At 37.1% G+C, this 26,957-nt stretch overlaps 1 protein-coding gene across 1 annotated transcript in view; it reads right to left on the reverse strand.

Moving 5' to 3' along the window:
* The window catches only part of CSMD1 (CUB and Sushi multiple domains 1), a gene marked incomplete at its 3' end in the record, with an annotated part of 609,346 nt that overhangs the window by 185,065 nt on the left and 397,324 nt on the right, over nt 1-26,957 (reverse strand). The window contains exons 23-26 of the mRNA XM_079909493.1: nt 22,965-23,156; nt 17,428-17,566; nt 10,383-10,570; nt 4,364-4,558 (exon numbers count right to left, since the gene is read on the reverse strand). Of these exons, the coding sequence (XP_079765619.1) occupies nt 4,364-4,558; nt 10,383-10,570; nt 17,428-17,566; nt 22,965-23,156 (714 nt within the window). The remainder of the gene's footprint in view (nt 1-4,363; nt 4,559-10,382; nt 10,571-17,427; nt 17,567-22,964; nt 23,157-26,957) is intronic.

Consider the following 26,957-nt stretch of genomic DNA (forward strand, 5'->3'; position numbering starts at 1 on the left):
TGCGTAACCACATGGCAAGTGACAAGTGACAAGTGACCTAAAAATGAAAGCACTGAACAAATGAGCATGATTATTCAAAAACTTAACAAAATATCACAGTTAAAATCTGATCTTACATTGCTATCAAAAGTAAAATAAAAAGAAAAACAAAGACTGACCAGGTGAGAATAAAAGTAATTCAACTTAAGAGGAAGATCTAATATTATTTTTAAGGACGTTCTCAGACATGCTAAAACAATGATGAAAACAGTTGTCATGATAATAAAAACAGGTCCGATAAAGAAAAATTCTTAAGTTATCAATACGTCAAAAGCCTACCAGAACTTTCTGGTTGATATCAACCATCATATTAACTTAAGAGATACAAAGATTATTTCAGTTTTCTATTGTCTTTATATTACTGTGGGACTAAAAAAAAGTAATGTTTACTTTTAGTTCTTTTTGTGTTTTCATCGTAGATTCAGCTCAAGAGTGACATGTATAGTTACTAGTGGGTGTGGGGTCTCTTCCTATAAGTTCCATTGAAAGCTGAAGGAACCCAAAACTACAAAGTCAGGGCAGGTACATTGATGAGGTGTTATATGAACAGTTCAGAGAGAGAGCGAGTGTGTGTGTGTGTTTATTTTCCCTCTGATCATCTTGTTACTCTCAGCATTGCTCTTGCTGAGAAAATAGAAAAATACTGTAGCTTGGATATTCAAAATACTATTGTTAAACATCTTAAAATAGACTTTCAACTAAATCCCAGTTTCGGGATTAAATTGCAAATACTTCAATTCCTCATATTTTTACTTAAAAAGAGGCCCACGTCTGCTCAACTGCTTAGGACACTATTTATCCACTGAAGTGACACCAACTGCACCTCAGTTGTGCCCTTTGTGGCCTGACTGCATGCCTTCTTATCCTAGATACACCTTCTCTGATCTGAATTCAGAATTATTTTTCAGTATTTCAGAAAGTTTATATTTCTATAGCTTACTTCTTCTTAATGTGACAGTTTTCAAGCATTAAAAAGGACAGAAATCAGGGATAACGTGTCAAATCTTTTGAATGTTAAGTAGCACATTGTTAAGTCCTAATTGATGGATGGGACTTTCTCCAGGATTAATGAAGCTGCGCAGAATGCTGATGCTAGTGTCAAAGCACCTCAATGATGACTTGGCAGGAGACTTCCCAGGTCCAGCTTTATGCACTGGAAAACTGAAGTCATACTCTAAAAGTCAAAGGAAGACCATTTAAATACCTGACAGTTATAATCTATTTATGATCAACTAGTAGAGATTTCCCTTAACTAAGCTAAGAGCAGCCTTCATGCTGTTGTCTTAACTCATAATAATTTTATCACCCTAAAACACTTACCATGGCTTTTTAAAAAATCTTAAATAGAAAAAAATTTTTTTCACTTTTAGATAGAGGAAATTTCTGTAAGTTAAATTTCAAAGCTCAAGGTTTTCAGTGAAATGCTGGGAGCCTCATTCCACCAGTTTAGATATATCACTTAATTTTAAGAAAATTAGCCATATAAATTCAACCAGGTTATTTCAGAACTATAATTTTTCTTAAACACTCAAAAGTTCAAATTTTTAAAAATAAGTACAAATGAAGAATGGAAATCTATTTTCTTTTAGACATATAAAATTTAAGCATATCTATTAAAAAGTTTATCTATTTCAAAGTTTAAACAACAAGCATAAATGAAAAGTGGAAATAAATCTTCACTGAGCTAATATTTTGATGCCCAAATGATCAAACAGAAATCTTATCAAACAGAAATCTTATATCTACTGATATATTTGTTCAAGTATAACTACAAAAATTTATTTTGTTAATGGGTAGGATGAAAGATCATTACTTTATGATAATAGAAAACACTAAAAAATAAAAAGGATAAAATGAAAGAAAACAAACATGGCATTTTAGGTCCTCTGCTACCTTGATAAACTGTGCTATGCTTATACATTTTCCCCCAGATTTAAAGATAAGCACGCAAACTGCATAACATACTACAAACAAAACCAAACACTTGTGAAACTGAGAAAAATATGTAGAGAATTTTCATTTAATTCTTAACAATTACTCTGTCCATGTTACTGTGTTAACCTGAGAAACAGGCATGGTCTTTCTCATGTTAGAAATTCTTTTATATTAATGTGATAAGAGAAGGAAAACAAGTATGCTGTTACTCTTTGGTAATTAATGTATTAAACAGATCATTTCCTAAATGAAAAAAGATTTGCAACAGTATTCATTGCAGATGGTAACAAGAAACTGACTCATCCATTTGGTTAATTGGAGTATATGTCTCATATATAAAGGCAACAAAATGCAATCAAATTTGAATGTAAACCAAAAACAACATAAGTAAATAAAAGCCATTCTGACCCATGAAAGAGACTCCAGGCTGTTTCCATTTCTGTTCTAATTCAACAGGAAACCTCAATGAACAAAAAAATGTAGGCAATAGAAAGAAAAACTATATCATGAATTTAAAACAAACTAGCCCAAAACACATCCCTTAATATATGAACTATCAAAATGTTTAAAATATAACAACATTCGCTTAGTTTAACTGGTGATCTGAGTGACCCACAGGCATTAATTCAGCACAAAAGGTGCTGTTCTCCTTGAGATATCCAAAATAAACTACGGGAGAGGACATTTCTGTTTAATGATTTGGAATTTTTAGTTTTATTTAAATTGAAATAAATAACTTAAGGAAAAACCAGTGTTGTATGTTTTATGCACATAAATGTGATGACTGGTTAACAGAAACTATGGTTGAGTTCACGGGTCTTCAGATACGGAAAAAAAATCTCTAATTTAAAATTAGATTATTTATCTGTTGCCTAAATGTGACCTCATTTTTCTCGTTTAGCCTATGGCTAAAGAATTTATCATCATCCCCCATAAGTTCAAAGTATGTTTGAATTTAATACAGTGTGCACTTTTAAGGATGCCATTTTGAGGTGACTCTAGTGAACGTACGAGGACACTCTTCTAACCCCCAGAGAGGAGCGCTGTGATGCCGCTGACTCAAAGCTTACTGTAACGTTTACACAAATATTGAAGTCATCATCTGGACGCCCCACGCAGCCACGTGGGCCCTTCACCATTCTCCCCTCACATGAACCTCCTGGAATCCGAGAAGCAGCAATAATTATTTTTCTGAGTTTATTGTTAGAGGATAAAATATATAAGACTAGGAAGACTTCAATTTTCAGTGGAAATTGTTTTGGCTATTCCGATTTATTCATTTCCTCTGAAAACGTGTGTGAAGTTCCCTGTCTGCGCCAACCTTGAGTACTGCAGGGCTGGAGGACTGGGTTCCTGAACAGAAAAGCTCTCAGGGTCATAAGACAAACCCAGAAACACAGACATGCCAGAGCAACCCAGGGCGTCAGGTCTGTTCGCCTGTGTTGTTTGCTCAGATTTTTCACGTACTAATTTTCTGAAATACCACTTTGGTCGGAAGTTACAAGCATCAGAGCCATCCTAAGGAAAAGATCTTTATTTCATCAGTTCAGTGTATCTAACTAAACCGGTCCTTGAGTTCATCCTAAAGTAAACTTGGAATCAATTTTTCTGTCACAAAACACAGGATTTTACTGTCTCCTTTTTAAGGTGTATCACACAGTCTGGCGTTTTGTCTGTGGAGGGTCCCACGAAGCTACCCACCAGACACAGAACCTGGAGGACAGCCCAGAAGTCTGTGTTCAGACCCCTGCTCTCAGCAACCCCCAAGGGCAACTGCAACCTGACTTCTGTCACTGTAGGATGGCACTGCCTGTTCCTGAAGGTTGACCTTACCCTCTAATAGGTGCTTTTATTAATTTAATGTACATGAGGAATTACAAACTGTTGGTATTTGTGGGGAAATGACACATCCTTATATATGTAATATATGTATATATATGTGTATATATGTAGAGAGAGAGAGGCAGGGACAGAGAGACAGACAGAGACACAGACAGAGGGAGATACACACACACACACAGAAAGGCAGAGACATAGAGAAAGACAGAGAGCAAGAGGGAGACAGACAGAGACAGAGACAGAAGCAGAGAGACAGAGGCCACTTAGAGACTGGTAATTCGCATCTCTCATACACAAAAACAGCAATTAGAAATGCCAAACGATCTAAGTGAGAGAAAAATATCTCCCCTTCCAGAAAGCTGTGAGAATGGCTAATCCACTGGGTAAATTAAACGACCAAGGAAGGTCAAGTTCTTATCCCGCGTTGCTCTGCGGGGTTTCCCCACCAGTGAGGAGGGGATACAGGACTGAAGTGCAAACTGTCTCCAAAATGAGAGTGCAAATTCCAGAGGGAAGTTATCCCTGAAGGAAACACCGGTTCCATACGTACCATTGCAGGAGGGCAAGACCCGGTTCCAGGCGGGTTTTCCATCCGCTCCGATCACACACGTGATGGAAGACGGGTCAGCGATCTTGTAGCCAGAGTCACACTGGTACGTGACAGTTGAGCCAAGTTTGAAGTCCGTCCCAATCCTTGTCCCATTCATTATGTTTCCAGGGTCAAAACAGGCTTCCCGTGGTTTCTCTGGGGAAGACATGAATGTAAACTCCATGATGGCAGGAATTTTATTTTATTTTTTTGTTGTCGGTTGTTTATATTTTTAGTAACTAGAACAGTGTCCAGCATATAAAATATGCTCCAAAAACTTGATTGACTAATTGACCAAGTTGTCAATTAATGTTCAAGTTAATAATTATCATAGAAAAATAGAAAAAACTCCTTTCAATAAAATTATTTCTTATTTTTCAAATGACAATTCACTACAGAATTGCTGTTGAGGTTGACTTCCTGACTTTTGTACTTAATTCATGAAATCACAGCACATTTTAGGAAGAGATGGGAGAACTGGGCTTCTCAAAAGGAAATTGATTTAATTCATGTAAATTAAGAGTGATTTCTCATGCTGGTGAGATAATCGTGGAAAGAAGTTCTGATCTTTTACCACTCTCACTAAGTCAATGAAGCCACACGTAGCTGGAAAGCACATTTCCTGATCCATAAGTGTCAAGCCCTGTGTCTGGGATGTAGTAATTGCTCAACACAGTTCTATTCTAATTCTAACAACTGCTCAAAGGAATTGAGGGCATGTTATGTATCAGGCACTGAGCTGGATACACTGCATGTTTTTCATTCAAATCTTCACTCCACCTCTGCAACGTGAGGAGGATCTGTGGCCCCATTCTACATTTTGAGAATCTGAAGCTCAAGAGCGGTTAAATAACTATCACAGAAACACACTGCAAAGATCTGTCCAGCTGTGGGGGCCACTAAAGGAGGCATTTGCTAAAAGCCTTTTTTTCCCCAGATATAAATACAAAGCTCTCTTCTTTCTTTCTCACAGTCCTGTAGCTGTGTGGGTAGTGCCACTTATGTCCTGGTAGCATTAACACTGTAAATGTCATATTTCAGCAGACCTTCCGAATGTCTCTAAATCACGTATCTACATCTCCTTCTGCTGTGTGCAATTCCATCATCTGAATTGCTTTCTGTTTGTGCTTGTCAACATCCTTCCCTCCATCAGCAAAGCCCCTTGTAACGTCAAAAGGCTCTGAATTGAATTTTACAGATCTTCAAGGGATCAATATAGATGTTATACTGAAATGTTTTTCTTCATGTTTTTGGCCTAAAGTTAAGAAAATGCTATTTGTCATGAATGTGCTATTCATGAATAGGGTTATTAATATCAATATAGGCTCAAGGATAACTTGAATGGATAAAATAAATATGTTTCAGTTCTTTCTATTTGGGTTGACAATCTTTGCCCCAGGGCTAAGCAAACACATAAAAAATCTCTGGAAAGTATAAATGGAAGCCTGCATTTTACCTTTTTGGGGGTTGTGATCAATGTGGATTATGTTCCTTTTTAAGCATTTTCCCTTCCTGAGTGTCTACTTATGGCCAATGAGTAAATCCACACAGTAGTGTTAGGAAGAAGATGCTCCTGGGAGATTGTGGCAGGTGAGCCAGTAAAGAGTAAAAATGCAATGGGCTCTGAAAACTACATCCTACATCCTCTTAGGAATGGATAACAAACAGTGGAAGAGGGAAAAGCACAAACTTTGTGACGTCCTGCAGGACGGAGAAGAGGCCTGTTTAACTGTATTTATTCAATATCTCTCATTATATTTTTAATGACCTATGTGTCAACATCAGCCAAGCAGAGATCTCTCTGGCAACTGTTGGCCTAATTATTATAACCAGCTATTAGAATATTTTATTTACATACTTTGGTTAAAGTGCAACATAAATATATAAACATTACACTATCACGTGTATCGGACATGCTATATTACCATATATATCATATATCATCCATCATATATTACCATATGTATCATATACCATCTATAATATATATTATCATACATCATATGTATCATATGCCATGTATAATATATTAATTATCATATATATCATGAATATATTATATCATATATATCAATTGTGGAAACCCCTCCAGGTCCTCTATTTTTGCTCTGGTTAGATACTCACAGCAATAGTTGTGTACTGTGCTGGGACCAACACTCTCTAAACACTTTACTGAAAACCAATTTGGATATTTCAAGGAGTAGGGGACATTCTGATAATTCTTTAACGCTGCCTTAGATCGTTTATTTTAAGCAAATAAGGGACGAATAAATAAAACTGTGGGCATGAGAACAGTCCTTCCATCGGATGTCGTTTACTCTGTCATCCAACAGAATGTATCCAGCATCTAATAAATACAAGCACTGGTCTAGGGCATATACTTTTCTCCTATAAAATGATGGAGAAAGGGCTTCCCTGGTGGCACAGAGGTTAAGAATCCGCCTGCCAATGCAGGGGACATGGGTTCGAGCCCTGGTCCGGGAAGATCCCACATGCTGCAGAGCAACTAAGCCCATGTGCCACAACTACTGAGCCTATGCTCTAGAGCTCACGAACCACAACTACTGAAGCCCGTGCGCCACAACTACTGAGCCTGTGCTCTAGAGCCTGCGAGCCACAAATACTGAGCCCACGAGCCAGAACTATTGAAGCCCGTGCGCCTAGAACCCATGCTCTGCAACGAGAAGCCACCGCAGTGAGAAGCCTACGAACTGCAATGAAGAGTAGCCCCTGCTCGCCACAACTAGAGAAAGCCTGTGCACAGCAACGAAGACCCAACACAGCCAAAAATAAAAAATAAAATAACTAAAATTATATTTAAAAAAATGATGGAGAAAAAAATACATGCCTGTTGCCTGGTCAGCCTTTTTAATCACTTTTTGTTATGTGTCTGTTGGTTTAGTGTACTGTTTGGTTAAATACCACTCCCACGATTTTCTGCTCTGTGTTGCAAATTGAGATCTCTGATGGCCAGTTTTTCTTCATTTCTCCAAATGCACTGCATCGAAGCTTTTACTTGCATTTACTCAGTTGTCAGTTCAGGATGTTTGGTGATAACTCATGGCACGCTTTTTGCTTACAAGTTGTCACATTTCCCAATGAGATGACTTCATTACATGGTGTGCTCTGCCCTGGTTCCTGTTGGTTCCGCTTATGGACGCCTCCCAGAACGCCTGTGCCAAAGCTGCCGGGCCCCTGGGGTCACTCGGCAGGACTGCCCCGTGGCTCCTTCTGGTCAAGCCCAAGAGCTGGGTCTGCTCCCTGCTTCCCTTACCATATGGGGCCTTGTACTTGCTGGATGCTGTTTCATTGCTGTGTCCTTCCTTGTTTTCTGATGATTTTTTTTCACAGGCTCCACTGGAGAACTTTTAAAGCGTGAGAGCTCTAGCACCCATTTAGAAGGCTCTGCTGGTCCCCAAAGAACCAGACCAAAGAGGCATCCCTGTACCCCTATCATGAGGGACACAAGTTCTACTGCATTTACTCACTCATCTGCAGATTCTCTTACCCTAGGATGCCCTGGGGAATACAAGGTGATGACAGATGTACAGTCTTTTTTTTTTTCATTGAAGTATAATTGATTTACAATATTATATTAGTCACAGTTGTACAGCACAGTGATTTAGTATTTTTAAAGATTATACTCCATTATAAGTTATTACAAGATAATGGCTGTAATTTCCTGTGCTGTAGAAAATATCCTTGTTATCTATTTTATACATAGTAGTTTGTATCAGTTAATCCCATACCCCTAATTTGTCCCTCTCCCCCTTCCTTCTCCCTTTCGGTAACTATAAGTTTGTTTTCTATAAGTTTGTCTGTGAGTCTGTTTTTGTTTTGCATATACATTCACTTGCATTATTTTTAGATTCCACATACAAGTGATATTATACAATATCTGTCTTTCACTGTCTGACTTATTTCACTAAGTATAATTTTTCTAGGTCCGTTCATGTTTCTGCAAATGGCAGAATTTAATTCTTTTTTATGGTTGAGTAGTAGTCCATTGCTGGCTCATATGGCAACTCTAGTTTTAGTTTTTTGAGGACCCTCCATACTGTTCTCCATAGTGGCTGCACCAATTTACATTCCCAGCAACAGTGTAGGAGGGTTCCCTTTTCTCTACACCCTCACCAACATTTGTTATTTGTAGACTTTTTCATGATGGCCATTCTGACCAGAGTGACATTATACCTCATTGTTGTTTGGATTTGCATTTCTCTAACAATTAACAGTGCTGAAAATCTTCTCATGTGCCTGTTAGACATCTGTATGTCTTTCTTTTTGGAAAAATGTCTCTTCAGGTCTTCTGTCCATTTTTTATTGCATTGTTTGCTTTCTTGGTATTGAGTTGTATGAGCTGTTTATATATTTTAGATATTAACCCCATGTTGGTCTCATCATTTGCAAATATTCTCTCCCATTCCTTACAGTTTTATATTTAGATGAAACGTGTGATTTTTTTACTCATTACAGAATGGGCGTTGTCATGGTGACATGCACTTCAATGAGTTCTTATTAATACAGAAACTGTCTAATGATATGGCAAATACTTAAAAGTACTGCTGTTAATTATTCGTGAACATTAATGGATCCCATCCAAAAAGCACAGCAACTCCTTCAATTGCTGAATTGTTTAAACTTTTTTAAATTGTATATTGTACTAAAGATCAGTAAATTTTTAGATTTCGGTGTTTTTGAGGAAGCAGGTTAATTTCCTACTTAAAAACAATATCAAGAAATACAAGTCCATTAAAGGGTTAACACAGATGAAACATACCCTATATTTTATTTTATAATTCTAGTAACTAATAACTAACTCAAAAGTTTAAATAAATGTATATATTTTCATTTTTTATAAAGCACTCACTACTGTCAATTAATATTTTGATAAATCCTTTTCTCTGATTCTTTGTAATATACCCCGTGTTTTCCTTGTTCACATGAGAAACAGATTTGAAAATATATATATATATATATATATATTTTTTTTTTTTTTTTTCGGTACGTGGGCCTCTCACTGTTGTGGCTTCTCCCGTTGCAGAGCACAGGCTCCCGACGCACAGGCTCAGAGGCCATGGCTCACGGGCCCAGCCGCTCCGCGGCATGTGGGATCTTCCCGGACTGGGGCACGAACCCGCGTCCCCTGCATCGGCAGGTGGACTCTCAACCACTGCACCACCAGGGAAGCCCTGAAAAATATATATATTTATTTTCATGAACCCAACAGCAAAATGCTTAGGTTGGGGTGATCTTTGTGAGTCTGTTTGTTTTCTCTGGATGCTAGTGACAGGGGGTGGTGGATCCCAAAGAAGTGGGAGTCACTCATGAGGTGACCAAAGAAGAAAGCGCTGACCAGGATCAGTGCTTGCTCCCCATCAAACCAACCACCACGGGTGGTCAGGACAGGGAATGGCAATCGATATTTTACATCTTGAAAAATACTGAGATAAAACTAAGCTATTTATCAGGAATTCCTTGGCAGTCCAGTGGTTAGGACTCCACGCTTTCACTGTTGAGGGCTCGGATTCATTTCTTGGTTGGGGACCTAAGATCCTGCAAGCCAAAAAAACCCCGAAAACAACAACAAAAAAACCCCAAAAAACAAAAACCAAACTAAGCTATTTATGTACTTAAATTGAGTCATCCTGAAGAAACAAATTAAGATAGTAAAACACATATTAAAATAATTCTTAAATACTCAAATTATTTATTGCACAAATCATAATTTATCTTTAAATGGCTATGAATTTGGAAAAAGAAATCTCCCTCCCCCCTTTTCTTTTCTTTCAGCTAAGGTAGAAATGCGTGTTGGAAATTTCTTCTCCACTGGCGAGATCGACCCTGTTCCCCAGATGATTGAGAGAGATGTCAGAATTTATGCATTGAACAGATAGGCAAGAGTTTATAAATAAATGCTTATGATTAAAGAAATCTCAATACAAGTCACTTTCCTCACAAGTTAAGCTGGTCACAGTACCTTTAAATTCAATGGCGAACCCCGACAAGCCCACAGAAGCATCACTTCGAAATGCCAGAAAGAGACTATTTCCACTACTCTCAATTCTTTCTGGGGCTTGAGAGCCCTGGAAACTTCCAATGAGAGGGCTGTTGGAATCCTCTCCTTCATAGATATGTAGGAAATCATAGCTGGGCTCCATGTTGAAACTAAAAGGAAAGAATATTAATTAGATTATGCACCTAATATATGTGTCTCTTATCTTCCAGACTATAAAGTCTCTGAGAGCACACAGTGATTTTATTTGCCTTTGTAAAATAATTTTTAAAAATTAGGACAATCCAAAAGTTAAATATAATAATAATCAAAATGGCAATAAATAACAATTATAACAAATACTATTAGTATTTTATACAATCACCAACATCTTCAATACAGTATGATTTTGAAATAATCTGAAAGAAAATGAACCCTTATAATATAGATATAGTATGTCTTCCCTATAACCATGATATTTCTAATGAAATGCAGTTTGAAAGAATAGGGTTCAGAAGGGATGCATTCCCACTGGTATTTGATTTTTATGTGAATATTTTTAGTTTTAATAACATATATCCTTGATGTTACTGACAATTCTTAAAGTTAAAAAATACTTTTGTTTGAGTTTACTTTTAAAATTGTAATTGCTTCCATTTGCTTAGATAATTTGGCCAATAATAGCAGTCCCTACAGTGGTACAAAGTATGGAAGTCAACTGTTTCACATCATTTCACCTTGACTGGATATTCCAATTTTCTCTTCCCCTCTCCCTCCTGCTCTTTCCCACTCTCTCTACTTCTCTTTCTGTCTCTGTCTCTCCTTATGTAAATACCCTAATAATTTCCAAAGTCTAACAATTAACGCCCAAAGCTCTCAAGTGGGATGCAGCTTTAAATGTCTCTGCCATTTATGATGAGAAGGATGATGATAGTCTGGGAACTTTAAAAATATACCTCCTCTCAAGTGACAGACTGAACTTCGTTTACATGTCCAAGATCTCAGTGGGATCAGAATAAACAAACACACTAGACAGAGGTATTGACGTAATCCATTCTGACTTGCCCTCCTATGTCCCTTCATCTCTAAATCAGGGCCTTTGGGGTCTTTAACGTGGACCGATCCACGCGGCTTCCACTCTTTCCTTTCCCTTGACAGCATATTTGTATACAGGGATGGAGAGAGCCAGGAGGTTTTATAATCACGAACATGTGCTGTTGTTTAAGTGACTTTAGTTTATCTGGATATTCAAGGGATAAAATGTGAACCCAAGGTCTTTCCAGAAGCTGCCCACTGCATTCTGAAGGATGTGGCACGGGGGACCACCAAGGACCCGACGTTAGTATGACATCTGGACCTGCATCGCGCCATCCCATTTCCTGTCAAGGTGCCCTCGCTCCCATGTGAGGTCCTGAACACATTTATTCAAGGAATTTGTCAGAGGTTTCAGAGTCTGTTTATCTGACAAGTTCCCTGAAGTCGGAAATGAAGAAAAAGTAAAAGACTTGAGTGACTAAAGAGTGAGAAAAGAGGCCAAGAGGAACTGCATCAACCAAACAGAATTTGGTTGGAATAACAATTTTTTTGGAATAGTTTGCAAGGATGTTATTAGACTCCGGTCATGCTGTACCCCTGATAATTGGCATAACTAATTATTACGACAGATTATTTTTGAACATGGAAGTACGGTCAGGCACAAACAAACATATTCTAACTACCCTCTCCTTTTGGATGTGCTGTCACACACACACAGAAGTCTGAAGTGATATTTACAATTAATGACAGTCCCTTTGGTTAAACCCTGTCTTATTTCTACCTATACCAGATGCACAGATCTACAAGCCCCAATAATAGGCCAAAGTCTGGCCATGCTTTTAAACCAAATTTAATTTGAGTTCCAATGTGTGAGTCGCATCAGCCCCACAGTCTATAGAAGCCTGTGATAAAACACTCCTCCCTGAAGACCCCTCAAGTACCAGGGTGAGCCTTGAAGCTCATATGTGCTCCAGGTCATGTCATTCTTTGCCTTCCCTGTTAGTAATGCCGGGCTCCCCTTCCCTCTCCACACCTGACTGCAGTCACACTCTTTAAACAGTGCATCCTGGGAAGGCTGTATCAACACCAGCTTCTTTGACTGGGTCCTTGAGCATCCTTGTTCCCATCTGGTACTTCTGGCTTCCTCCTTCTTTCTACTAAGTAGATCTAGGAGCTGAGGTCCCAGGAAAACTCCCACCTGAGCACACACAAGTTGTCCATTCCATAGAACATGTCACAGGTATGTGATTTTCTGTGACACCGGGTCAGCTAATGATTCCAAACTCTTAGAGTCGGAAGAAAACTTGAAGATTTTCTAGGTCAACCTTCTTCCAGGGAAGTGCACAAAATTAAGTGAGAAAACTTCTTGTGTAAAACTGCCTTATATATTATATACTATTATGAATTGCACTTTGGGAACCTTGATAATGAGTCACCGTGACCCAAGGGAAGGTAGGAAACTCCTACAAAAAGGCTCTGTGTTCTCTAAAAGGCTTTAATTGTTAACTTACTTTTAATCTCCTGGTAGCAGAGGTGTCTCCTGGTTTTAAGGAAGGCGCTACTAGAATTTAGCATTAACAAAACCCATAAAGATATTCAAAAATATAACCAGCAAATGTTCACAGCTTTTGTATAATAGCTGAGTGGCATAATAAGGTATTCATCGTTTGGTAAATTTATAGCAACTTGAGTAAATTCAGGAAATGATGGCTTATTAAACTACTTAAAATTCAGAATCACAGAGGTTTAAAATTATACTGACTCATATCTCATCAGGAGGAGAAAGTGAAGGAAGATAAGCAAAACCAGGCCTGAAATATTGATGCAAACATCTCAAGAAAAGAAACTTGTTCAATTGACAGATAAATAAATCTAATCAGACCACTTTGCCTTGGGGAGCTAAGAGACCAATAGGACAGTATATAGAACCACTTCTCTTTTAAAATACCACTTCAAAAATCAAAATGTGAATTTGAAAAAGATCATGGGATTTAGAAAAATTCAATTATTTATACCATATATTTATAATGTGAGAGTTTATTTATACCATATATTTATACCATATATTTATTTATACCATATATTTATAATGTGAGAGTTCTATGGAATTTATATTTATAATATAATCATATTATATTATGATTTGAACTTTTACCATTTAGTGTAGCAGAAAGAAGTTAGCATTGTTTTTTTAAAGAACTAATGTTTATTAAATCAGACTTTACAGTAATAAAATTTGGGGAACTTTTGTTTTCAGAGTTCTACCAAGTCTTGACTATCTTAATGATAATAACAATACTACCTTTGGGAATGGCAGACAGGATGTACTATGGAAATGAATTAGCACTCATGCATTAAGAGAAATATAATACATCAATGAGAAATTATACTAAGTATATCTATATCACTTTATTATCGCTTTTCTTTGAAAATTCTGTAAATTAAGCCCTCTCATGTGGAACACACTGTGTGCAAGATAGTATTTAAAAGCAATTCTTGCCACATCATGTGTATTCTAATGCAAGTAGAATGCTGAAAAGCAAAATAATCTATTTCCATTTTTGTCATGCAGCTTGATGTAGTACCTGTTAGACACAAGACCTCAGGCTTTGCTAGATGTAAAACTGAAGACCCCTGAAGGGATAAATGAAGTAATCTTTAGGTATGACATTTAAAGTCTCATTAGGGACTTCCCTGGTGGTGCAGTGGTAAAGAATCTGCCTGCCAGTGCAGGGGACACAGGTTCGAGCCCTGGTCCGGGAAGATCTCACATGTCACGGAACAACTAAGCCCATGCACCACAACTACTGAGCCCATGCACCTAGAGCACACTGAGCCCATGCACCTAGAGCCACAATTACTGAGCCCGCATGCCTAGAGCCTGTGCTCTGCAACAAGAGAAGCCACAGCAATGAGAAGCCCGCGCACCGCAACGAAGAGTAGCCCCCGCTCACCACAACTAGAGAAAGCCCACATGCAGCAACAAAGACCCAACACAGCCAAGAATAAATAAATAAATAAGTAAGTCCACAGGAGCTTCACAGGCGAATTCTATCAAACAGTTAGAGAAGAGCTAACACCTATCCTTCTCAAACTCTTCCTCATTCTACGAGGCCACCACACCCTGATACCAAAACCAGACAAGGATGTCACAAAGAAAGAAAACTACAGGCCAATATCACTGATAAACATAGATGCAAAAATCCTCAACAAAATACTAGCAAACAGAATCCAACAGCACATTAAAAGGATCATACACCATGATCAAGTGGGGTTTACCCCAGGAATGCAAGGATTCTTCAATATATGCAAATCAATCAATGTGATAAACCATATTAACAAATTGAAGAAAAACCATATGATCATCTCAACAGATGCAAAGAAAGCTTTTGACAAAATTCAACACCGATTTATGATAAAAACCCTCCAGAAAGTAGGCATAGAAGGAACTCATCTCAACATAATAAAGGCTATATATGACAAACCCACAGCCAACATCATCCTCAATGGTGAAAAACTGAAACCATTTCCACTAAGATCAGGAACAAGACAAGGTTGCCCACACTCACCACTATTATTTAACATAGTTTTGGAATTTTTAGCCACAGCAATCAGAGAAGAAAAAGAAATAAAAGGAATCCAAATTGGAAAAGAAGAAGTAAAGCTGCCACTGTTTGCAGATGACATGATACTATACATAGAGAATCCTAAAGATGCTACCAGAAAACTACTAGAGCTAATCAATGAATTTGGTAAAGTTTCAGGAAACAAAATTAAAGCACAGAAATCTCTTGCACTCTTATACACTAATGACAAAAAATCTGAAAGTGAAATTAAGAAAACACTCCCATTTACCATTGCAACAAAAAGAATAAAATATCTAGGAATAAACCCACCTAAGGAGACAAAAGACCTATATGCAGAAAATTATGACACTGATGAAAGAAATTAAAGATGATACAAATAGATGGAGAGATATACCATGTTCTTGGATTGGAAGAATCAACACTGTGAAAATGACTACACTACCCAAAGCAATCTACAGATTCAATGTAATCCCTATCAAAGTACCACTGGCATTTTTCACAGAACTAGAACAAAAAATTTCACAATCTGTATGGAAACACAGAAGACCCCGAATAGCCAAAGCAATCTTGAGAAAGAAAAACGGAGCTGGAGGAATCAGGCTCCCTGACTTCAGACTATACTACAAAGCTACAGTAATCAAGACAGTATGGTACGGGCACAAAAACAGAAATATAGATCAGTGGAACAGGAGAGAAAGCCCAAAGATAAACCCACGCACATATGGTCACCTTATCTTTGATAAAGGAGGCAAGAATATACAGTGGAGAAAAGACAGCCTCTTCAATAAGTGGTGCTGGGAAAACTGGACAGCTACAGGTAAAAGAATGAAATTAGAACACTCCCTAACACCATACACAAAAATAAACTCAAAATGGATTAAAGACCTAAATGTAAGGCCAGACACTATCAAACTCTTAGAGGAAAACATAGGCAGAACCCTCTATGACATAAATCACAGCAAGATCCTTTTAAAAACAAAAATAAACAAATGGGACCTAATGAAACTTAAAAGCTTTTGTACAGCAAATGAAAACATATGACAAAAAGACAACCCTCAGAATGGGAGAAAATATTTGCAAACAAAGCAACTGACAAAGGATTGATCTCCAAAATTTACAAGCAGCTCATGCAGCTCAATATCAAAGAAACAAACAACCCAATCCAAAAATAGGCAGAAGACCTAAATAGACATTTCTCCAAAGAAGGTATACAGATTGCCAACAAACACATGAAAGAACGCTCAACATCATTAATCATTAGACAAATGCAAATCGAAACTACAGTGAGATATCATCTCACACCAGTCAGAATGGCCATCATCAAAAATCTACAAACAATAAATGCTGGAGAGGGTGTGAAGAAAAGGGAACCCTCTTGCACTGTTGGTGGGAATGTAAATTGATACTGCCACTATGGAGAACAGTATGGAGATTCCTTAAAAAATTAAAAATAGGGCTTCCTTGGTGGCGCAGTGGTTGAGAGTCTGCCTGCCGATGCAAGGGACACGGGTTCGTGTCCTGGTCCGGGAAGATACCACATGCTGCGGAGCGGCTGGGCCCATGAGTCATGGCCGCTGAGCTTGCGCGTCTGGAGCCTATGCTCCACAACGGGAGAGGCCACAACAGTGAGAGGCCTACGTACCACAAAAAAAAAAAAAAAATTAAAAATAGAACTACCATACGACTCAGCAATCCCACTACTGGGCATATATCCTGAGAAAATCATAATTCAAAGAGTCAAGTACCAAAATGTTCACTGCAGCTCTATTTACAATAGCCAGGACATGGAAGCAACCTAAGTGTCCATCAATAGATGAATGGATAAAGAAGATATGGCACATATATACAATGGAATATTACTCAGCCATATAAAGAAAGGAAATTGAGTTATTTGTACTGAGATGGATGGACATAGAGTCTGTCATATAGAGTGAAGTAAGTCAGAAAGAGAAAAACAAATACCATATGTTAACAAATATATATGGTATCTTAAAAAAAAAAAAGGTCATGAAGAACCTAGGGGCAAGACGGGAATAAAGACACAGACCTACTAGAGAACGGACTTGAGGATATGGGGAGGGGGAAGGGTAAGCTGGGACAAAGTGAGAGAGTGGCATGGACATATATACACTACCAAATGTAAAATAGATAGCTAGTGGAAAGCAGCCGCGTAGCACAGGGAGATCAGCTCAGTGCTTTGTGACCACCTAGAGGGGTGGGATAGGGAGGGTGGGAGGGAGGGAGACGCAAGAGGGAAGACATATGGGGACATATGTATATGTATAATGGATTCACTTTGTTATAAAGCAGAAACTAACACACCATTGTAAAGTAATTATACTCCAATAAAGATGTAAAAAAAAATATGTAAGTCCTACTTAAAAGAGGTATTCCATGAGAGACGGTACCTTTTGAATATCAAGGCGATGACGAAGTCTGGGTTCACCTTTATTCTCCAGTCACACTCTTTCCCGGGAGGATAGGGCTGCGGGTAGTTGGGGGACAGGATGACACCGGCCGGGCCAGTCAGATTCCCACCACAGGCCGCTGTCACAGGAGAGGAAGGTTCAGGGGAGAGAAGGGTGCTGGTCAGTGTGAAAGGAGACGGCACAGGGTTCATCGAAGACACTGCGTACTGGCTTATTAAACAACTACCCAGAGGAAATTTTAAGACCCTGAAGGTCTGTACATGTTTTTATGTGATTGTTACCAAATTTTATATAATATTCCACTCCATTTTTAAGGACGATTTTCAATGCTGACAAATGAAATTTACTTCCTTTAATTTTAAACTTTACCCAGTTAAACTGAACAGATTACCTGAATCCTCCACACTATAAATATATGAAAACAAACTGCACAGGAAAAAAAAAATCCCCATGAATATCATTTTACGGTTATGTCAATTCTTTGGTCATTTCTTATGGTTTACAAAGTCATTGCTTACTTATTCTAAAAAGTTTGCTTCCAGTGGCATAATGATCATCCGTCTTCTGTTCACTCTTGTAACTCTAAGCCTAGCACAGTTTTTGATCATAATAAGTATGCAGGAAATATTTGTTGAATAAATGAATACGTGTTATTTCGTATATTTCTCACAGTCCTCTGCTATACGTAGGGCTCGGATATCTTCCCCACATTTCAAAATAACAAAACTAACAGGTAAAGTTTCGGTGATATCTGCGGATAGATGACCAAGAGGAGGCTGAGCAGGAACTTAAACCCCTAAAAATATTATTTCATCACACTATTTAGAAGGTTACTATCAGGAAGAAGCACTTCAGATGACAGTAATAAATTTAGTTTGTTTCTGCAGTCATTAATTTTTAATTCCATGTGTTTACATTTGTATTAGTTAAGGCAACGATTATATAGTTTATTGTTGTTAACAGGCAAGACAGTCTTCATTCTTGAACCTGAAAATGTTTAGGACTGCTTTATTTAGTAGATAATGTTCCTGTTAGAGCTTCCATGCTGTGGAAGGTACTAAAACAATGCAAAATTCACATTAATATGCTAGGTTTAAGGTTCTTCATAGCAAATATTGTGAATCGGTTCCAAGTCGTTCTTAAAAAATCACCCTGATTAAATTATACTGTTCCCTCTAAACTGCATACCTTATTTCACTTCATTGATCACGTATATATTCAGGGAAAAAAATAAGTGGAGAAGGAAATATGCTAATGGCTGATATTTTCCACACACATACACAAGGACTTTTTTGAAAATAAGATGAAGATTACACACTTTATAATTTTCTGATATGGATGTGTCTTTAAATACTCACTTAACATTCCTGAAAACTTAACTTTCCATAAGAAAAAATATAACAAATCCCAAGACTCTTTGTTATAACTTCCGTCTCATCTAAGGCAAACTCTGAGTAATATCACAGGAAATATTTATAATAAATTCTTACAGATATACTCTCAAGAGCAATACGATATAACTTTCTTCAAAATGATTAAAACCACATTTTCCATAGTATGCAGTTTTATTTTAATAAACGATGTGGAGACAATCGGCTAAGTGGCTCTCACAGGACGTGGCCTCCCCCGGAACCGCGTAGGTGCTGACAGCCTGGAGTATGAGAAGCCTGGACAAGCAGCAGAGGCGGCGCTGAGGTGGGGACAGAGGTACCTGAGGGCCGCAGGTTATGCTACTCCGCTCAGGTTTTAAAAGAAGAAACATGACAGATTCAGGACACCGGGTACAAGGGTACCACCAGCAGGAAGAGTTCAGGGATGAGACTGAAATATTAATTGAAAAGAAACAAAGGGCAGATCCTGTCTTATTCATAATGGTCCCAGGTGGCATTTTCAAATGAGGTTATTTAAAGGCTTAAAGTGGAATTAAGGAGGACCGTCTTGCTGGGTTTGTTCTCTCTTTGGTGGGGAATTCTTCATTTTAGCTTCATCAGGTTTTCATTAGAAAGCTTGCAAACTGTTTTGGATAGGATTACATTTAGTACAAAATGCAATTCAGACACTCTAGAAATTCTCCAGAGGGAATGGACATAGAGACAAAATCCACAAACTCACATCAATCCACAGTTCCTTATTCGAAACCCTTAGGGTGGACCCTCCTGACATACACGGTAGCACGTTCATCCACTAAGGTTTGCAGCGGTGCTGTTTAACTAGACACATTACTATTTCCACACCAGAACATTTCAATGTTCACACCATTAAGTGGGGTAAATAGCCACAAAACAGTTACCCTGTAGATCGGGGCAGGGTGGTGCCGCCAAATAAGTTTTTGCAAACTCGGAATGCATTTTTGCTTTGCAGAGCTCTTTAGAATTTGAACTTGGACAAAAGGTATTGTGGGCTATATGAGAAAACTGAAACTGTGGAGATGTTCAAGGACACTTTACTCAGAATCAGAAAGTACTGAGTGTCTTCTGGTCCAGAAAATCGGTCTTTTAAGACTCAGTTCCAGAAGGAGGTGCCTCCATCGCTGGAGTCCTTTGTGAAGTGAAAGAAGTGAGGCATCCAAGCAAATCACAGGGCAGATTAGCAGCAAATCACAGGGCAGATTAGCAGCGAATCACAGGGCAGATTAGCAGCGAATCACAGGGCAGATTAGCAGCGAATCACAGGGCAGATTAGCAGCGAATCACAGGGCAGATTAGCAGCGAATCACAGGGCAGATTAGCAGCAAACCACAGGGCAGATTAGCAGCGAATCACAAGTCAGATTAGCAGCGAATCACAGGGCAGATTAGCAGCGAATCACAGGGCAGATTAGCAGCGAATCACAAGTCAGATTAGCAGCGAATCACAGGGCAGATTAGCAGCAAATCACAGGGCAGATTAGCAGCAAACCACAGGGCAGATTAGCAGCAAATGACAAGCTGGTGAGAATGTGAGTAACATATTAACAGGTGAGTGGTTAAGAGATTTTATAAAAGGGAGAGAATGGAAAAGAACAGCAAATAGGAGGAAAAAATACACTAAGAATAAAACGGAAAAAAGAAATTAGCCAGTCAACAGGAAAGAGCAAATTCAAGTGGTCGATAAGAATATATGAAATTAAAAGCAGTTCATCCTCATTTTCAATATAAAATGCCAATCAAAACGCCAAGGAATCTTCACTTCCTGCCCATATTATAAGATTAAGAAATATCACATAAAGTGCCTTTTCTGAGTCGGGGAAAATAAACAATCATGCTGACGGTGACGTAAATTGGTGCAACCTTTCTGAAAAAGTTTTGAAAACTCTAGAAATACCTGTTTGTAGAAATATGTCATTCATAAACAATCATGGATGTGTTCTGCAACAAGTGTTGATATCAGCAATTTTCATGAAAGGGAAAAGGCTGAAACACCTAACCATACACTGAGGAGGGATTAGTGGAATCAATATTGGTCAATACTGATCCAATACTGATCCAAACAGAGAAAGATTGTGCAGGCATAAAACTTAATTAGTAAAAAATACATAATAACACAAAAGATACTCATCGTGTACCAGTAAGTAAAAGTGTAATTTACAAAATAATCATTCAGGGTGCTTTCATTTAAAAACATTTAAAAAATAGATTATATATACATAAAATAATTATGAAGCTTACTTATGCATGTTTATGCTAATAGTAGTTGCCTTCAGGTAAAAAGGTGACTTTTTTTCCTCTTTTTTCTTAACTGTAGCTTATAAAACTTCTGCAAAACCATATTATGTTTAATAAGAAAAAAGCAAAAAAATTAAAAATAAAAATGTCCATATCAGCAGAACAGAATGTAGATGAGTGCTAATACATGACCATGCTCTAAGGGATGAGTATCGTACAGAGGCATAATCTCATTGCTGGGGCAAAATATGTTTACAATATGATAAAAAGATATTGTTCACTTATTTTCCACGTTTGTGTTACGTGATACCTGTATGAGGGTGGTTCTGTTGCCCACAGAACTGATATTCAATGGCCTGGGAGTGATCTTGGCTTATTTTTGGAGCTGATATTCAAGACAGATAAAGTGTTACCTATTTTCATTGCTGAGAACTGGTTTATCTAGTCGCTGATTAAAATTAGGTAACTAAGAGATGACCCAAAAAAACTATAGGTTATTTGGAAAGGTGGTCAAATTTTACAATGAATGGTTTACATGAATGTCAACCAAGAAATTACCTTCAAGAGATTGACTGGTAGTTGTATTGCTTTTTAATGTACTCCTCCATAAGCTTAAATTCATGCAAACTGGAAAAAAAAACGTGCTTCTCCTGATTTAAAAATAGAAGAATGGTTTAAAATGATGGTTGCATTTATAGGTAATTACTCCACTTTAAAAAAGGAACACGTAGAAATCTGACACATCTCCTGATGACTCAACTTGAGGTAAAATGCGACTGTGCTCACAAAAGTCACAAAATGTACGTGCAGCACAGAACATTGCATAAACAGGGTAGCTCTCTGACAGGGCTGAGCACGCTAATAAGAAGAGCTATCAATTCTCATCTGTCTTCAGAATCCTGCAAACACTCTGTAGTAAGTTAAGAGTTGCGTATTATAGCTCCACAGGACCACTGAGAATCCCTTATGACAATAAAAATCATTTTAAGTCACAAAATTCCCTCAAGGTCACCTGATGCAAAATGGCCCATTAACTATGTGCATATCACTTCATTATCACTTCCTGTCTTTGCAAATTAATTTTATATTTTTCAAACATTATAAGGAAGTACAAACTGTACTGTGACAGTTCATTAAAATTAAGTTTCCTTTAAAAATTAAGATGGGATACCATACAGAGGTATTTATGGTAAAATATTTAATTGACTGAAGGGACAATCTACATGTAATTACTATTTTATATATAAATATGTCTTGCCCTAAAACCGTATTTGTGATAGACTATCTTGGATATTGGTTATTCCAACTAAAGTCTGCACGTGAATTGTTTTCTTTTTAATAAGGTCAAATTATAAAATTCTAGTAAATTTTAGAAAGAAGTCTCTCCTTTTATCTTTATATTGACATAAACAGTGTAATTTCTAGTTTTTAGGATTCTATTAGAAATGTACTGCTATTACAGAAAAATCTTCTAAAAAAGAGAACACACCTTTTTATTGAGTAGGTTTTGCTTAAGGGCACGTTTCTATATTAAAAATAAGAACGACAATGGTAGAGTTATGAATTTTCAGCCACACAGAATTTTAAATTACAGTAATTTGATTGATCCATATTTTTATGAGATTTCTTAAGGATAGGAAATGTTAGATAAATGTCAATTACCATACATTAAGTAAACTACTTCCTTTACCTCACCTAATAAAATAAAGTCTAAAGGTTTGTAATAAAATTTCAATATAATCTCAGGGAACCAGAGGGCATGTAAGAAACTCTTGAGAAATACTCCTGAAGAATAATACATACACAGAGCAACTTTAATGATAACATGCATTCCTTCCGAAATATAAAATTTCTATTTTCTGTTGCACAATACCTATGCATGTAGGAGGGTCTGGTTGCCAAAAGAATCGGTTATTCAGCTGCACACAAGTGATTTTAGCTTGTCCTTGGAGCTGGTACCCAGGGTCACACTGGAAAGTGATGGTATCTCCTGGCTCTCTGCTGTCCCCATAGCGGGTGCCATTTTGAGGTATACCTGGGTCATTGCAGGTGGACGCGATGGATGCTAGAAAGAAAGGACAACATCACATCAATGACTGGAAACACGATCCCAGCACTCTTATAGACGTAGAGCCCTTGTGGGCTGAAGTGCTCTTGATCCGGGTTAATGAATCACTTGTCCACATATGAATGTAAGAAAAGAAGCTTTTTTTTCCCTCAAGAATACATTCAATAGCATGCATCTTGATTATGCTTCCTTCGAACAGAGTCTAGCAAAATCTTCATGAAAATTCAACCAATTATGGAATATATTAAGGATTTCTGTATCATACTATGCACACACACACACATTCCCCTTTGATCGTCTCATTGACAATATTTTAATGAAAATACATGCCACAATTTAAATAATTTAAGAATACCAATCTCAAGAAACCTTGAGGAAAACAAAATAGGATAAATTCCCTTTGGTCAGTGCCTTCCCACTGCACAACCAGCTAAGATGAACTAAACTCTCTTAAACTGTTTTGTCCAAAACCACCTTTAGTTCTTTAAAGATATTTTTAATTCTCCTTTAATCCTAAAGAATATTTTTACCGAGTTTATAGTTTAGGATAGCTGTTGTTGTCCTTATTTTCCCCTAAATACTGTTAAGAAATTATCCCACTTCTTCTGCCTTCCAGTTTTTCTACTTAATCTCACAGTTTGAAACTACTCTAAGATCATCTTTTTGTCTTTGATGTCCTAACATTTCACAATATGATGTCTGTGTACAAATTTTCTTTATTTCTAAGGAAATAAATGTTTTACAACATTATGTCTATGTATGAACCTCCTTTTATTAACCCTGCTTGGAATCATTTGAAGTTTTGAATCTGAGGATTAAGCCACTATCTTGTCAAATATCAGTTCTCTCCTATTATCTCTGTTCCTCTCTTATGAATTAAAATTTGACAAATGTCTCTATCTTCTGTGTCTCAACTTTTCATTTTTAAATCATTTTTTTATCTTTGTTCCATCTTCTGGGTAATTTTTTAGACTATCTTCCTATCACAATCTTCTCTCCATCTGCATCAAATTTATTATTTTATCATGTTGAGTTTTAAACTTTCTTTCATTGTGCTTTTCTGTTAGTTAGCATTTTGTTCAAATATCTTTGGCCATTTATACAGCATATTGTTCCCTACTCATATTTTTATTCTCTTTTATTTTTTAAACTCTTACAGTCTGATCTGATAATAATTCCAATATCTCATGTAATCTAAAGTGCCTCTGAGTTTTGAATTCGCATTTCTGTTTTTGGAACTTCACTTGCAATAATTGTTTTGAAGGTGTGTTTATCCAGAGGGGATTCTCATTTGACTTTACCATGTGCCTGGAACACGAGAAGCCTTCTACCTCTTTAAAAAAAAAATCTCTGTTGAGGCATTTTGGGCCACAGAAATGGCATGAATTTATCTATAAGCTAGTTTGAAATCTGCTTGTGGTTATGAGTTGTCTATATCTGTGTCTGTTTCTATACCTATATCTATATCCATATTTGTCTCTCTCCTATCTATTATCTATCATCTATCATGTATCTATCATCTATTATCTATCTATCATCTATTATCTATCTATTATCTATCTATCATCTATTATCTATCTATTATCTATCTATCACCTATCTATTATCTATCTATCTATTATCTATCTATCTCTACCATCTATCTATTCTCCCTTATAGTGAGAGTAGGACATCCCCCCTTTGGAGTTCTAGCAGTATATGAGGGTCTCCAATTACATTTCCAATACTGGAAAGATCTTAGACCTTGTTTCCTATTCTTTCAGCCCACAGACTCTCAAAATGGAAGCTCAGTGTCACCAGGGACCAACTGACAGATGCTCCCAGGGCAAAGCCAACTTCTGAACTTCATGACCTTTCCGCATTTCACATTATTTTGGTGACTCTCAGGATTCCTCACGTTCTTGCAGTTTCAGTGATACATTTTAAAAGGCTAAAAATAATTGTATCCAACACCTTTGACATATTTTCAGTGGATGTGTTTTCAGATAACATACTTTACTGTAATACTGGACACTGCAGACATTTCAGTTCTGTCTTAATCCCACAGCATGATGGCTGGCTTATCATACCTGTCATCCTTGTTATTATTATTAGTGTTCTGAGTAGGGGAATTTTACTTGGAAGCAGAATTCTCAGTAGATATCAAAAAGAAAGGAAGCATTTGGGCTTCCGTGTAGTTTTTTCAATGGGAAGAGAGCAGGAAATGCCATATCAGAGTCATTGAGGAAGATCCTTTTAGTTTCCACTGTCCTCCCATCAGATGCAAAGATTAGAATGCAGGGTGGAAAGCAAGCACATTTTCCCAAAAGAAGACCAGGACAGCAGTAGAATGCAGAATGGACCCAAGGACACAAAGCTTCTAGTTAGAAACTCAGAAGTGTCACACCCATAGCCACACATTTTTATAATATAGAACAGCAATTATAGTATTCAATCACCAGAATCATAGCCCATCATGGCCATCATCTATGCAACAAAATGCTGCTTCCACTGAACTAGTATTTTACAAACGATCTTGAGTTTACTATTTGAGTAATTAAAGAATCTAGGCTCTACCTGTGCTCTACCTTTGCTGAGATTTCTCTAGACTCCAGAAAAAAACATAAGTGAATCTTATTGCACATTTACAATCTTGGCCATTGGACTGAATTTCACATCCCCGAAATAAACTTAATTCTTTCCTCAAGCAAGTGGGCACATGGATGATTACATATTCATTTCCAAGTGAGAATTAATTTAATATAGCATTAAAATAATGAAAAAATAAATATATAGTATTAAAACAGTTAATTGTCTACTATTAAACAGTGGTATTCTTAGTAAACACCCATAGAAATATTTATATGATAAATAAGTATGTAGTATTAAAATAATTTAAAAATAAACCTTTAGACGAAAAGCCAAGGAGATCATAGATAAGTCTCATTGTAATTTTTAAAACAAAGATATGTTTTATTACTTCTCTTTCCGACTTTTTATTCAGTATTCATTAAAAGCAAACACACACATTACTCAATAAAAAAGCTTTACACAAAGATGCACAGATTTTGTACATGAATAAGAATTTCAACAGACATATGAGCCTTGCAAAAACAAGTGTTCTGTAGAACACTTTTCTATAGGTTATTAAAGGTGTTTGGTCAAACAAGATGGGCAAATACTGTATACTCTAGCTCCCTCTTGTAGATCCCCGCTGTACATCAGGGATTAAAGGCTGAGAGAAGCCCTACAGTAAAGAAACTAAAAAAAAAAAAAAAAAGTTTAATCCAGTGTATTCTAAATGTCTGTTATCATAGAGCATGTTTTTCTCAACAAATTTCTTCAAACCCTTCCAAATAAAGATCCACAGAATACCAGTATATAAAACACAGGCTTGTACTAAGGGTTATATGTCCTTTAATGGTATGAGGTTTAATTCAGTTTTGAAAGAAGTTTCTACTTCTAAAGCAAATTTCCATTTGGCATTATCTGTAATAATAATAATAGAGCATGCCATTAAAAAGTTATAAAATAAAAATAAAAAGTTCTTAGGGTAATCTAGATTGGATTAAAAATACAAAATCAATAAGACGACTTTAGGGAAGACAAAACCATTTTAAACAATGCAGTGGGAAATACACTGGTTGGGTCCTTGAAATAAATGCCATTTTATTTTCCCCTAGTTACAAATTGTGTAAAGATGTTTTCTGATAAAGGCAATAAAGCTTATTTGGAGACTAATATGAAAGCCCCCAACCAAAGACATTTCTTTGGGGTCAGAAATTGCTTTTTCACCTTCAGGGTCATACAAAGTTACGG

Source organism: Stenella coeruleoalba, assembly GCF_951394435.1.
Source record: "Stenella coeruleoalba genome assembly, chromosome: 21".
NCBI classification, from domain to species: Eukaryota; Metazoa; Chordata; class Mammalia; order Artiodactyla; family Delphinidae; genus Stenella; species Stenella coeruleoalba.